Source organism: Gekko japonicus, unplaced genomic scaffold (genome assembly GCF_001447785.1).
Source record: "Gekko japonicus isolate JY-2015 unplaced genomic scaffold, Gekko_japonicus_V1.1 scaffold1282, whole genome shotgun sequence".
NCBI classification, from domain to species: domain Eukaryota; kingdom Metazoa; phylum Chordata; class Lepidosauria; order Squamata; family Gekkonidae; genus Gekko; species Gekko japonicus.
In genome coordinates this window covers 59409-75187 of record NW_015168687.1, presented here as the reverse complement: position 1 = coordinate 75187, position 15779 = coordinate 59409, and the positions used below count along the sequence as shown (strand labels likewise).

General features: G+C 45.9%; 1 protein-coding gene across 1 annotated transcript in view; it reads right to left on the bottom strand.

The window, feature by feature from the left end:
• COL4A5 (collagen, type IV, alpha 5) overlaps nt 1-15779 on the bottom strand; it is a gene marked incomplete at its 5' end in the record, with an annotated part of 118859 nt that overhangs the window by 80089 nt on the left and 22991 nt on the right. The window contains 10 exon segments of the mRNA XM_015415427.1: nt 1484-1675; nt 1784-1854; nt 2805-2850; nt 2852-2898; nt 3903-3986; nt 7811-7984; nt 9104-9236; nt 11375-11416; nt 11511-11564; nt 11656-11700. Of these exon segments, the coding sequence (XP_015270913.1) occupies nt 1484-1675; nt 1784-1854; nt 2805-2850; nt 2852-2898; nt 3903-3986; nt 7811-7984; nt 9104-9236; nt 11375-11416; nt 11511-11564; nt 11656-11700 (888 nt within the window).

Below are 15779 nucleotides of genomic sequence, written 5' to 3'. Positions count from 1 at the left end.
GTCATAAGGCCACACCCCCTGACATCACCGGAAGTGTGTCATAAGGCCACACCCCCTGACATCACCGGAAGTGTGTCATAAGGCCACACACCCCGCCCCCAACGGTCCCAGCCGCCGCCGCCAGCCTTGCAGCTCCACTGCCAAGCCCCATGAGGGGCCCGGCGGTGGACCTGCAAGGCCAGCGGGAGTGCAAGGAAGCCCCGCGAAGGGCCTCCCTGGCCCCAGGCAGGCAGGGGTGGGGAGAGGCAGGGAGGAAGCAACTTACCCTCCCTCTTCTCCTGCCTCCTCCTGGCTGAATGTGGGTCGGAAGCGGGGCGGCCGGAAGCAGGGGGCGGGGCTTCGTCGTGTGCCCCGCCCCCCGTACCTCACCCGGGGGAACTGCAGTCCCCCCCGAAATGACCTCTGCTATTTACGAATATATGGATGCACACTTGCAGTATTTGTGTTATCACTGAATTCACAGCAGAGTTCAGCAACCAGAAAGCAGTTCAAAGATCTGAACGCTCCACCTCCTACTCAAAAGGCCCGGAACAATTCCGGACAATAAGCCTCTGAAAAGTCTGGTTTAGAGGCCCATCGTCTACCACTCCGGCTCTGACCCGGATGGCCCTGGCTAGCCTGATCTTGTCAGATCCTGGCTGCTAAGAAGGGCTGGCCCTGGGTTAGTACCCGGAGAGATCACCGAGGATGTCCAGAGTCCCTACGCAGAGGCAGGAAATGGGCAAACCACCTCTGAACGTCTCTTCCATTAAAACCCCCGAGGGGGGGTCACCATAAATCGGCTGTGACTTGACGGCACTTTCCGCCACCAATCCACCCCAATCCTAATCCTACTCAACAGTTTAAAAGTACTGTCCCTTCACTGTCTTTGGATCCTCCAGTTGGTTCCATAAAGCGAGGCACAGACAGAACGGAAAGAGGTAGAAAGTTCAGGGCAGCAACAGGAGATGAGCTAGGGAGACATTACCCATCCCAGGGGTCACTTTGTAGAAAAAGAGGTGCAGGAGCTCATTAGCATAACTAAGTAGCATAACTCATTAGCATATGCAACACACACACACCCCGACATCACTGGAAGTGTGTCAGAAGGCTCCACTGGACTGTTTTGGATTGCTAGCTATTTGGGGGGGGGGAACGTGCAGATCTGGCCTCGCAGAGGAGGGAGAGCTTGTACCTGAATAAAACTTGGCCTTAAAGGTGCCACTGGACTGTTTTGGACTGAGGTGGGGGCTCTGCAACTTACCTGGCTACTTCTTACTCTGACTGAGGGCTCCTGGGAGCAGGGGGTGGGGCTTGTTGCATGTGCCCGCCCCCTGGGCTCTTTACTGCCGGAGCTCCGCTCCTGTGCTCTCCTGCAGGAAATGACCCTTCCCATCATGCTGTATATGTATTTGGTTGAAATTAGCTTGGCACGCCCACCGTTTACATTTATCACAATGGATTTAGAATACTGCTCATTCCCACAATATAATATTTAACTTACTGGTTCGCCCTTTGGTCCAGGAGGGCCTGGCTGTCCATCTGATCCAGGAGAACCAGCGAGTCCAGGCAGACCCGGAAGTCCTGGGAAACCAGGGTCTCCCTTGTCGCCTTTCAAGCCAGGGAAGCCAAGGACTTCGCCGGGGTCACCTTTTGCACCAGGACGTCCAGCAAGGCCTGGAGGGCCAGGAAAACCCTAGATTTAAAAAAAGTAACTGTTTCAGTAGGTAGCGTTGCATAGGTTCTTCCCAATGCTCTCTCTCCAACCCCGTCCTCCCACCAACCAACGTTTAAAGATGCTTACTGGTGGGCCAGGAGGACCAAGTAGACCAGGAAAGCCTTTATCACCTTTGGGGCCAGGCAAACCAAGTGACCCTGATCACAAAGGAAAGAAAAGATCTGTAGTAGCAAGAAAACACGTCTATTGATTTGGCAAACCATGACAGCACAGTGAAAGGCTTGCTCAAACCTCCAGAAAAGACATGGGACTATGTTTGGAAGTGGGGTAGGTGGGTGGTTGTGGGGGACACGGCCTTCTTAGTAGTTGCCCCCATGGAATGCCCTTCCACGCCCTCTCCCTTCCACGCCTGCCACCATCTGGGACTTTTATCAACTCCAGGCCAAAACTTGTCTTTCAACATTTCAGCGGGCTCTGAATAGTTTGTTGTATGGGGCGCTGGGTGGGGTGGGGTTGCCCTAGATATTATTTTTTTTTGCTTTTCAGCAGACTATGATTTTCAGGGGTAGCTTTTGTTTTCATTGATACGGCTGTTTTCCAATGTCTTTTTTTTTTTTTAAGCTACGCAGCTTGATTTCGTGACCTCTGCATTTTGTTTGAGATGTTATTGTAACTGGTTATAGGCTGACTTGATGAGCCAGCTATATAGTATTAACTGCTTCGGGGCATATGTATGCGGAGGGGTGGTGAACGAATCCTTTCAGCGTCGTACGTACATAAATACCCCTGGTAGGAGATCTGATTTGTTTCTGTCCCAGCTGCAGCCCACCACCCCAGCTCTTGTGGGGCACACTGGCTCCGCTCTCCTCCAGTGTCCAGATTTATAGTCAGCAAAAGCAGCAAGTGGGTGGGGAAACTCAAATACCAAAGAGAAAGCCAGTTATTTTGGGGACGACTGATTTACTAGGCTTGCTCACAAACCCTAACCCTAACCCTAACCGTAAAGATTTGGCAGTGTAGTTATGGCTTCTACTGTGTGTACACGGTTACAGCGTTTGCACTAACATCTTCTTGCAACGGGGGGGCAGGGGGGGGAAGAGACAGCCCTAATATGCATTAGAGATGGATGAAACCAGACATTGCCTACCTGGACTTCCAGGCGGCCCTGGGAACCCCTTCGGCCCTGGGGTTTTTTTTAATGCCAGTGCCTATGCAGTTAAAGCAGGTGTCTCCTTTATCACCTGGGTACAAAGACACAGAGTAAGGAGGCCCGGACAGTGAATAGGACTGCACATTAAAAATACAGACATAATCCATTACTCAGAGTTCAGCTTCCTCTAGACATCTGGCACGTAGTCCTGCTTATTAAAGAAGTAGAGCAGCGATACATCAAAATAAACAGAGCAAGATAACACCTCGCAAAAATTTCTTAATGGAACATCACAGGAAAAAAAAAAGAAAACACCCCACCGATGCAGCCTATGTCATAATCTAAGGGACCGACTCTCCCCGCATGTTCCCCCAAGAGCACTACGGTCGGGAACCCAACATCTCTTGGATATTCCAGGCCCTGGGAACATCAAACTCGCTGTGACCAGGGCCAGGGCGTTTTTGGTGGCGGCTCCTACCTGGTGGAATGAACTCTCAGAAGAGATCTGGGCCCTGCAGGACCTTGCACAGTTCCACAGGGGGGGTGCGAGACGTACCTGGCGGATGATAGGGTTGTGGGGACATATGGTCGTTGTATTGTTATAACAGCTGCCGAACACCATCTTGATTTTACGAATTGGAGCAAGTAGTGGAGCACCGATATTTTATTAATTGTATTATGTTGTATATTGTATTGTATTTTATTGTTCCTGTTGTTTTATTGGCATTTATGCCCTTGTTAGCCGCCCTGAGCCTTCGGGGAGGGCGGGATACAAATTTAAAGAATAAATAAATAATAAATAAATCTGTGACACAGACATCCTTCCCTGCTTCTTAGCCTGCAAGATTCTGTAAACCTGTAAGATACTTCGGTCAACCACCTAGACACACAGAGCAGCCTCACAGTGAGCCAGACCTAATAGCGTCTGCTTTGACTGGTCATGGATCTCCAAGTTCTCAGCCAGAAAAACCGTTCTAGCTATGCAGAATCACATCCCAGCAACAAACATCCCGAGAGCTTACACTGATCCCAACTTGTGCCATTTTGATGGAGGGAATCTATATGACATGAATTAACAGTGTTGTGGAAGTATACCTTTCTGGCCTCTCTCCCCCAGAAACCCTTGCTCTCCTGGAGGTCCTGGAAGGCCAGGGGGGCCTCGGTCACACAGCTGGCCAGCTGAAAGGAAAAGACAAATTTTAGAAAAGGAGTGCAGCTACAAGCTGGAAGCAGAAGACTGCAGAATTTGCTGTAACTCCCCATCTATCTATAATTTTCCTGACTGATGAGAAGCACACATCACAAAAAAAAACAAAAAAAACAAAAAGAGAGAAGACAAATCATAAATGGGGAAAGGGGTAGTTATTCAGCCTCACTTACAGTCATCCTTCGATTGATTCCTGACTGATTGACTAAAGTCATTCCGTTTTTCTGAGAGACAGTTATTACTTATATCCCGGGGTCATTTCCTGCGGGAGCGCACAGGAGTGGAGCTCTGGCAGTAAGGAGCCCAGGGGGCGGGCACATGCAACAAGCCCCACCCCCTGCTCCCAGCAGCCCTCAGTCAGAGCAAGAAGCAGCCAGGTAAGTTGCAGAGCCCCCCCTGGCCCACCTTCAGGTACAAGTTCTCCCTTCTCTTGGAGTGCAGATCTACGCGTCCCCCCCCCCAATAGCTAGCAATCCAAAACAGTCCACTGGCACCTTTAAGACCAAGTTTTATTCAGGTACAAGCTCTCCCTCCTCTGTGAGGGCAGATCTGCACGTTCCCCCCCCCCCAATAGCTAGCAATCCAAAAGAGTCCAGTGGAGCCTGAGTGGTGGGTGTTGCCTTCTGACACACTTCCGGTGATGTCAGGGGGTGTGGCATATGCAAATAAGTTATGCTAATAAGTTATGCTAATGAGCTCCTGCACCTCTTTTTCTACGAAATGACCCCTGCTTGTATGAATTCTGTATTAGCATGTTCACCGATTTTTGAGGATGCTTGTACGCTGTTGAACTATTTGCCTGTCTCTTGGAGGCTACTTGATGGTCAATGAAAATGGACCATCTGTGCAATGACCACAGCGAAAAGACTTGTACTGCAACACTGGAGATATAAACGCACACATCCTGTAAATCAATGGACCGAGAACCTTACAACCTTATCAAATATTTGAACATACAGCATATAGACAACAATTATGTATGGACTTGTTTCTGGATATTCGGAAATCTTTTATAGTAACTTATGCATAGATCTGCCACCAATGTTATGTTTTTATTTCTACTTTATACATATGTTTCCTGCTTTTTTATTAGTTGCTGGATTTTGAGTTTTTAAAAAAGAAAGAATATTTTAAAAACCATTAATTAAAAAATTGTGCTGTTTCAGGTGGTGGTTGCCTTTTGCACCAAATTGTTTTAACTTGCATCATATTTCTTGGCAAAACTGTTGTGTGTGTCGCTTTCCAGTGCACCTGCCTTGTGAAATCCTTCTCCATTCACTGGAGTCTTTCTACAAAAATTATTCCAGCACTGGCCTACTTGCAGTTCAATGCATTTTCCCCCCAACTTGTGCATTGGGTTACTAATGGGCACTAGTGCATATGTGCCTTAAATTATATATATAAAAAATGTCCTGGTGCAATCACATCAAGGATTTCTTTTCACAACATGATGTGATCAAAGGACATCTGCTCCAGTGTGCATCAATAGCCTGTAAGAGCAAAAATACACAAAATAAAGTAAGTGGTAAACCCAGGGGTCATTTCCTCCGGGAGCGCACAGAAACGGAGCTCCGGCAGTAAGGAGCCCAGGGAGCAGGCACATGCAACAAGCCCCACCCGCTGTTCCCAGCAGCCCTCAGTCAAGCCACGAGGAGCAAGAAGCAGCCAGGTAAGTTGCAGAGCCCCCCCCGGCCCGCCTTCAGGTACAAGCTCTCCCTCCTCTGTGAGGGCCGATCTGCGCGTTCCCCCCATAGCAAGCAATCCAAAAAAGTCCAGTGGCACCTTTAAGACCGAGTTTTATTCAAGTACAAGCTCTCCCTCCTCTGTGAGGGCAGAGCTACAAGTCCACCCCCCCAATAGCTAGCAATCCAAAACAGTCCAGTGGAGCCTGAGCAGTGGGTGTTGCCTTCTGAAACACTTCTGGTGATGTCAGGGGGTGTAGCATATGCAAATAAGTCATGCTAATGAGCTCCTGCACCTCTTTTTCTATGAAATGACCCCTGGGTAAACCGCACATGTCTGAACAATATCCAGAATTCAAAAATGGAACAATGGCAGATTGCTAATGCATTGGAACCATTCCAGAAACAAGATCAGGTAGTTTGGAACTTCCAGCGCTCGGGAGAAATTCTGACGGGGAAAGTCTGAGCTGCTTCTGTCACAACTCAGACCAGCACCATGGAGCTCCCTTCTATTTTATTTAATTTTATTTACTTCATTTATTCCTCACTCTTCTCCTCAACGGGGACTCAGAACAGCTGACATCATTCTCCTCTCCTCTGTTATATCTACCCAACAACCCTATGAGATAGGCTCGGCTGAGAGTGCGTGAGTGCCTGGCCCAAGGTTACTCAGCGACCTTCTATGGCTGAGTGGAGATCCAACCCTGGGTCTCCCAGACCCTAGTCTGACATTCTAACCCTGACGCCACACTGGCTCTAGAATTTTATGGACAGCAAGGGCAATGAGCTAGTAGGAAACTCCAACACCAAAGAGAAAGTTGCATCCTGCTGTTTCCACTTCTTGGATTCCACGGGCTTCCCTATTTCCACTTCTTGGATTCCACGGGCTTCCATCCTCCTAAGCAGTAAATGTATCTGCTAAAAGGAGCTTTGCTTTAAAAAAATCCTTCCTATCTAAAGAAGAAGAGGAGGAGATTGGATTCATACCCCGCCCTTCACTACCCAAAGGAGTCTCAGAGCGGCTTACAATCTCCTTTCCCTTCCATACAACAGAGACCCTGTGAAGGAGGTGGGGCTGAGAGAGCTCTGACAGAAACTGCTCTTTTTCAAGGACAGCTGTGCCAGAGCTTGTGACTGACCCAAGGTCACATCAGCAGGTGCACGTGGAGGAGTGGGGAATCAAACCCGGTTCTTCCAGATTAGAGTCCGCGCTACTAACCACTACACCAAACTGGGTCTCTATTTTGGCCACCAACTGTTACATTTTTAATTCCCTTTGAATTCTGGCTCAGCTTGTAAAGACGTTTGGCCATTCCAAAATGGCCAAAATTCTTTCGGTTTCCCACAGATTTCCTCCCACCAGCAGGATCCTCAGCAGAAGCTTGAGCATGGGAGGACTGTGGGTTTTGGCGAGGAAAGGTGGGGGCAGGGAGAGAGAGGGAGCTTTGATCCTCTACATTCTTGGGAGGCTGAGGGTCTTCCCACGTTTTTGGCTTGCTATCAACAAGGAAGCCTGAGCTCTTTCCAAGAATTCTCTAAACAGGTTTGGAAAGAACAAACCCAATCTCAACCAAAATAGGCAGGGTTCACCCATCGTTAGTTCACGTCTATACTGTATATAATATAAATCAAAGCATCCCATTGGGTGAGCTCAACTCACCCTGAATTTTTCGGTGGTATCCCCACAAGTATGCAACAACCTTCGCAGGTGGAGGTGTGCCTGGCCCCCATCACATTCAGTCTCTGGGAAGTTGCTGAAGACGGTTTTATTGAGGACTACACTTGACTGATCTAGTCTTTATTTACTGGCAGTCCTAACTGGAGTTTTTAAAGTATGGGTTTTTATACTCGTGGGTTTTGTTTGTGCTTTCATAATGTTTTATTTGCTTTTAATAGGTTTTTATACTCGTGGGCTTTGTTTGTGCTTTCATAATGTTTTATTTGTATCGCAATCCACCTTGAGTTCCACAAATGAGAAAGGCAGCTAATGCATTTTTAAATAGATAAATGATCATTCAACATTTGTCTCCCTATCCTTCTTTCCAGCTCGAACACATATCAGATCTAGAGAAGTAAGATTTCAGCATTCGATAGTTAAAAAAAAAAGTACTTACTGGGTGGAACAGAAGGTCCAGGTTGGCCAGGAGGGCCTGGTGGGCCGGGGGCTCCGGGTCGTCCATCAAGCCCAGGCGGTCCAGGAATGGAAACCCCAGGTAGACCTTGATCCCCCTTCTGTCCTCTCTCCCCAGGTAGGCCAGGGGCTCCAGAAGGGCCTACACTGGGGATTCCTACATTGGAAACACAAGTAGGTCCCCTCAGTATCTCTACTGCTGAAAATTACGACACCTTTATTTGTTTATTTTATTTTTTAAGATTTATATCCCGCCCTCCCCTTGGCTGGAAGCTGGCCAGGCTAGAATGGGCAGCATTTTTCCCCTACGGAATGTTAAAGGGTCACCTCTTTGGAACAGACAAGTCGAGGGAACCAATGTTAAAATACAATTCAGAGTATCTAAGGTGGAATCCGTACCTTGTTAGATAAGAGTTCAAGATAGAAACACCTCGTTTCCCTTCTCCCCCCCCATATTTATTTATATTTTTAATACACAAACAACTGAATGAATAATCAATCATAGAAAACTTTACATTGAGTCTGTTCTTTATCCTTAGTATTTATCCATTTATATAACCTCGACCATCTTTTCAAGAAAAATTCTTCTCCTTTCCCCTGAATTAACAAGCTTAATTTGTCCATTTCTGCTAAATTTAACAATTTCAAACGTATTTCTTCCCTACTGGGAGTTTTTTCTAATTTCCTTCCTCGTTTCCCTTCTGAGGTAAAGTGTTCTATCGAGTCATGACTAGAGATGTAAAATTTCCGGAAATTTTGAAGCTCGGAAAAAAACCCGGGTTTTTTTTTAGTTTTTTTTCGGGGGGAAACGGAAATTTTCGGGAAAATTGAAAAAAATGCTACATAGCAATTCTTCTGTCTTTTCCAGATTGAAAGTCATTCTGTTACTTTAGGAACATAAAATATGACTATGGACATTTTTACTTGGCATGAAATTATCACAACTAGCCTATTAAAAATATAGTGTATCCAAACAATTATTACAAACAGAATACCCAACCACATGCAAAAACAAAACTGAAACCTTTTTATCTTCTTGTGACAATAGCACCTCCTAAAGGAAGAAATGCATCTTGTTCTTGCATTTAATTGTCTCCGGCATTTTAGGAAAATGGATAATTGACGGATGTTTATGTATGTTTTTTAACTGTATTTATATATGCATTTTATGTTAGCCACCCTGAGCCCGCCTTGGCGGGGAGGCCAGGGTATAAATCAAACTAATAAATAAATAAATCAGTGAATGTTCAGGTGCTGAAGACTCTCATTCTCTTACCTGGGGGGCCCTGTATGCCAGGAGGGCCCTGTAAGCCAGGAAAACCACGGTCACCTTTCTCGCCACGTTGACCTGGCAGCCCTTTGCTTCCTTTGGGTCCCACTGTTGTACTGACTCCTGGCCTTGGAATCACCTGATATATTCCATGAATGAAGAAAAAGGTTATTCAAAAAGAAAAGGATAAGGGGTGTGAGTTGGACTTTCCTGAGCTAATTAGAATAAGGGGCTTTTATTAAATCAACCTGTCAAATGCCCATTAAGAGGCAACAAAGGTTGGTAGACGTCTAGAAGACATGCGATTAAAAACAGCAACTCCAGAGGGCTTTATTTAGATACAAAAGAAATTCAAGTATTCAGGCATTACTTCTTTCCTACAACAGTTTTAATCTTGTTTTTACAACATAAGAGAGTTAATATATCAGGTGCATTCAAACATCATAACCACACAGGTTTATCTGTGCCCCGCAAAAACACACCTTGTTGCCGCACACAACTAAGCAGAATTTGTAGCACCATCTATTGTTTAAACAAGACACATTTTAGTGTGATATCTGAATGCAACCAAGATGCTTAGCACAATGGCCAAGACTAATCTGTCCCCTCACACAGCTATATTAAATAGCCACCAGCCAAAACAATTAGGCAGAAATTTCAAAAGATTCCACTATGCAAAATTCATTAGGCATCCAGACACCCAACATCATTTTTAAAAAATTAAACATAAAATAAACATTTATGTTTATTTTAGCAAGAATGAATGAATGCCAGCGCTGCCTATTCTAACATTTTTGGAGATCCTTCTCGTATATCTCCCCTTTTAAAAAGGGTTTTGAATTTTTAATTCTTGAATATAAAATATGAAAAAATATTGGTGGCATGGTATCAGATAACGAATACAGAAACAAAGATAACATCTAACAAATGTAAAGGTAATGTAATGCTAGTCCATAAATAAAGTACAACCTAAATACTGAAATCCAAGACCTCAGAACGCCAAGAAACCTACAAGTAAAAATAATGAAGGGCTGCTTTTGTGTCCCCTACTAATTTATTTGTTTCAAAGAGGAAAGTCACTTTATTTTAAACTTCCCTGAAATTTTGAAACTCTCGACTGATGTGCCCTTCCCCGCCCCCATTGCCCATTATTTGTGCACGTGTTCATACCAAAGCAGCAAGAGAGGAGGACTCACATAGCATACAGGGAAGAACAGGCCAGAGGGAAGGGGGAACAGCATCTCTAGCCACAAACCCTGAAGCCCCTCATTTTTGTATCCAGACTGTATCCCCTGAAGACCTGCCCCTCCCTACTGCTTCCACGGTCGCTATCACCCAGCCCCACTCCCTAGAGACACCAGGATGTCACAGAGTGCCATAGGAACACAAATCCAAGAACGGGCCCTTTGAGGGACACTCCTTGACCTAAGAGAGGAAGGCCCTCATGGGTCCTTCGGAGGTTCTGGCTGCTGTTACTGCTGTCAGCCTCGGAACTATCCAAGGTCCTGCAGCTCACCTCCAGCCACGCCCTACTCCTTCCTCTGCAAGCAGATTCCCTGTGGTGAAGGGAAGGCCTGCTTCAGCCAGAACTCAGCTCTGATCTGTAGCCGCTCAGTTCTTTAAAACCATGACCAGTGTTCCCTCTAAGCTGAGTTAGTGTGAGCTAGCTCACCGTTTTTTAGCCTCCGGCTCACACATTTTTGTCTTAGCTCAGGAAGAAGGGTTCCAGAGCAAACTAATTCATGCAACAGCCAAATCGCTCGCTCACAACTTTTAATGCCAGTAGCTCACCAAAGTAGGATTTTTGCTCACAAGATGCCGCAGCTTAGAGGGAACATTGACCATGACCCTTTTAAAATGGCCCTAATACAGTTTCATCATGTTAGTTTTATGTAAAGGCTGCATGCAGAATTTCTGTGTGCACCACACAAATAACATTCCAGTAGGGTAACTGTGGTTATTCTTATTCCACAATGCACTTGTTAGCCATTATGGTAGCACAAGCCTCTCTTTGTTATAAATAAAATAATTACTGCTAACGTTTATTTATTTATTGGATTTGTAGCCCTCCCTCCCCTGTGCACCAGGGCTCAGGGCGGGTAACAACAGCATCCGTAACACAATAAATATAAAAGTTAATTAATCAATTAAAACAGTTTTTACCATAATATTGACACTAAAAGATGGTGCCTAAAAAGACTCTTTGGGGGGGATCTACTTGGGAGAATTACATCGTACACAAAAAGGGAAGAGAAGAATGAACGGACAGAAACTTACAAGCCCAGGTGGGCCAACTGGACCAGTTTCACCTTTCTGACCCTGCCAACGAAAATGTCAATAAATTAATATGAAAAGATATGCTCAGCCAGGAAACATTTGCAAATATAAAGGTCTAAGTTATAAACACACTCACTTTTTCTCCATCTCTTCCTGAAAGGCCGGGTATACCAGGATCGCCAGGCAAACCCTTCCACAGAAAAACAAAATAAGCCCTCAGAGCATTAGCAGTGTAAAATCATTATGTAAGGTCAAAAGAGAGAAAGGTGCAACATACTCACAGTCAAACCAGTCGGCCCGGGCTCTCCGTCTTTGCCAGGCTTCCCCTTGAAAATACAAATGGGTATTGAAAAACAGTCCAGCAACTTTTGAGTGTGCAGACACTGGCTGGCAGCTAAGACTGAACACACAAGTCTTTCTCTCCAGTCTGAGCCTTGGAAATAAACACCTACCAGCAGGAGGCCCCTTGTGGTTATTAAGATCAATGAAAACAAGAACCCGCCTTGACAAGGATGGGATAAAAATGCAACAAATGGATGAGTGAGGAGATAATGAGAACGCAACGATGTAAAAGCAACCGTGAGCTGTGTCGGCGATGATCCCAGAGCCACGGCTCCTTCTCTCACACAAATTACAACAGGATGCCGTTTGTAAAGGCGATTCTCCAAAAAGGAAGCATATTGTGGCTGGAAATAATTTCAGCGACTGAGTTTCCAAATTTCCGACTGAGTTTCAATGACAAAGAAAGCGCTGGCTCTCAAAAGCCCATACTCTGAAAAACTTGTCAGCCTCCAGGGTGCTACTGGACCCAAATCTAGCTGAGCTCCCAAAGTATTTTTGCTTTCAATGCACTAACTAAATAAGACCGGGGGTGGAAATTGTGAATCTCTGGATCACATTATATCTTTACCCAGATCTGTGACTCTACAGATGGGGGGAGCTAATGGCATGCCTTCTCTTTCCGCCCTGCCTGTAACACCTCTGGCATCCACGTGTATTTTTAATATTACAATGTGGTAAAGGTAAAGGTTCCCTTGCTCGCAAGCCAGTCGAATCCGACTCTAGGGTTGCGGTGCTCATCTCCGTTTCAAAGCCGAAGAGCCAACGCTGTCCGAAGACGTTTCCATGGTTATGTGGCCGGCATGACTAAACACCAAGGCGCACGGAACGCTGTTACAATGTGGTGCATGCATGTAAAAGCCAACACACACGAGTCCATTTTGCATGATCAACACGCTGGGTGAAATCCAGGATTCAACCCTGCACTCTAGGCCCGTGCACACTGGATTTCACCAGTCAATGCTCTGAAGAACATTCTGCCCACGTCTGGATGTCCAGTGGTATCACAGGCCAAGCAGGTGTGCTGGATGTCTGGGGACGAGGGGGCCATTCTTGCCTCCTGTCATTAATAGGGCTGCAGATTTGGGTTAAATTATCATCCTATGGTTTTGCAGTGACCCCTGGGTAAAGGTAAAGGTTCCCTTGCTCGAAAGCCAGTCGAATCCGGCTCTAGGGTTGCGGTGCTCATCTCCGTTTCAAAGCCGAAGAGCCAGCGCTGTCCGAAGACGTTTCCGTGGTCATGTGGCCGGCATGACTAAACACCAAGGTGCACGGAATGCTGTTACCTTCCCACTGAAGTGGTACCTATTTATCTACTTGCAATTTCTTGCTTTCGAACTGCTAGGTTGGCAGGAGCTGGAACTAGAGACGGGAGCTCACTCCGTCATGCGGCACTCGGGTCTCGAACTGCTGAACTACCGACCTTCCACAGCCTGCAGTTCAGCGTCTTAACCACTTGAGCCACCGCAGCTCCACCGCAGCCCCTGGGACATGTATGCAAATAGATATGTGCATTCATTCATGTATGCACACACCCACACCTTTCAACTAGTGCTGAATAGAGTTCTGTGACGAACTGGCCTCCAAAAGCAGGATGCTTAGTGCATCAAAAGCAGAGAGCTGGGAGATTAGGAGTTAACGCCTCACTGTAAAGCACAGTTTGATTGACAAGCTGCTGTCTATGTGCACCCCCTTCTCTCTGATTGGTCAGCACCAGCCGAGGAAAGCTTTCAAAAGTCTTGTCAGTCTTGTCAGACGGAGTCAGTTGTCTTTGGATTTTGGCTTGGCAGTTGCCAGTCAGGGAATGGATTGTGTGTGTCGGTCTGAGGGAAACAGACAAGTTCAGACATCAGAGCTTAAAGTCTAAGTGTCAGCCCTAGCTGAATTCCATTTATATACAGTCTCCAGAACCGGGGTTTAGGTTTGACAGAAGAGACTGGACAGTAGGTTGAAAACTAGCCATACAGAAAAAGAAGTATCACTTCTAGAACAAGGAGGACATTTCTTACCCAGTTATTCAGTGGGTTCAACTCAGAAGTTACCCCTGGTTTGTGTGAAAAGGGAAATGGTCTTAGAAATGGCCCCCGTGAGCCGCGCGCTGGCGGCGCTTGCGGCAATAGGCAGAGCGAGCGCAGCGGAGCGGCCTCCGGATCTAGCAGAGTATGCAGAGGCTCGGCAGAAAGGATTAACAGGCAGAGTTAGCGCAGCGGAAGGGATTCAAAGGCAGAGCTATGCAGCGGAGCGGCAAGAAAATGAAGCTTCCACTATACTCTGTTGCCTGCTCAAAATATTATCGTTTGTATAAACAACAAAATTTACCTCAGTTTCTCATCCCCTGCCTATTCCTAACCCAACCGTCTCTGTTCAACAAAATCAAGATTCTTGTTTGAACTCTGCTTCGTGTCAAATGCCACTTCCAAAGGGGGTTGATAAGAGGGCTACTGCTTAGCGACATTAAACCTCTGGCCTGGGCAAAAGCCAAGTAACTTCTCTATCACAGGGCCACGCAGAAAGTTATAATTCTATAATTAAAGAGGGTGGGAATCACCCACAATCGGATGTCCTCCAGCATCAGAGGGAGAACAGCTTTTTGGTGGGAAAATCTGCCTCACTGCGAAGAAGCAGCAGAGGTCTGTCATACATTCCATCGATACAAAGGTTATTTTGCACTACTTATCCTGTTTCACAATTAGCGGGATAGCAGTGTAGCACTACAGCCCCATTAAAATCTGCCCCCAGGTGCAAAATCCTGCCCCATGTCTACTTGCTGAAATGCCCTTCGCAGGGTCCCACTTCTCTTGTAATTTTCCTTCTGTTATATTGTTTTCAGACTATTTTCTCTTATCTAGTCTGTTTCTCTCCCAGTGTTCCTGAATCATTAGTTAATTATCAGGTTTTGTTTCACAGGTAAAGGGCTTAAGGACTTTATTTCTACTTTGTAGCCAGTAAAAGTCACTGCTTATAATTTTTTTAAAAATTGCTTCTGATCGTAACATCACAATTCTGATCAATGATTATTGCAGGGAGACAGCCAGCAGCTTTGGCAAATTATAAACTGTATAAGCCTCGTTTCCTTCTCCCAAGGGAACAAGAGCTAATAGTGTATAATTAATTCCTGAATGCAAAAGAACCAACCAGCCCCAAGTAAGAGACGATAAAACAATTAAGCTGGAAGGAGAAGGGACAATAGGTTTGAAAAGCATCAGCAGTGCTTTGACTGTCCACACAGGACTGATGTTGTAATCAAGGTTATTTAAAACATCACCACAAATTCTGAAAGAAGGCAGAAAGACAACACAGAAAGCATTAAATGGCAACAGATTACCAGTGTCATAATCTGAATTATTTGTTAAATGAAATGAGTGAATCATGGCAATTCCACACTAAATGAATGTTCTGTAGAGGACCTAGCATAGCAATTCTCTATTTCAAACGTGTTATTTCTCAGAGGATGTTTCCTGATGACAGATACTTTCCTTTAGCTGCTACCCATGTGTGGCCATTAGGGGTATGCAAAAAAATAAATAAATCAGTATTTCTTGGGTTTCTGGACACCCTTCTTTCTACATGCCGTGGTCTTCCTGAGAATGTCAAGGTCCAGTTGCTACTCTCTGGGCAAAACGCTTCTGTAACTTTTAATGTTGCCTGTTTTCTTCAATCTGTAATTCGAACCAGGGAAACTATTAACAGATCGGTTCTTTTTTTGCTGGCTGTTCGGCAGCCATACTTTTGATGTATTCCTAAATTTTAACGTAATCTTATCTCTTACATGCCAATAAAGGTTGGCCTGTCTGTCCCCTGGAAGGCTTCTGGGTCAATTTACCATTTTGGAGTTGACTTGTAGCGTGCAAAGAGGAGTCAGCCCCAGGAAGGGTGGTGCGGAGCTGGCTCCTGCTGACCCAGCCGATCCGGGGCTGGGTTAAAACCAAGATGCAAGAGGAGCCAGCCAGCCCCAGCCGAGGCGGAACAGAGCTTTCAGCTCCATGCCGCCCCAGCTGAGAGCTCTGTGCCACCTCACCTGGGGTTGGCTTGCAGTATAGCTGATCCAAATAAAAGTTTAAAAAAA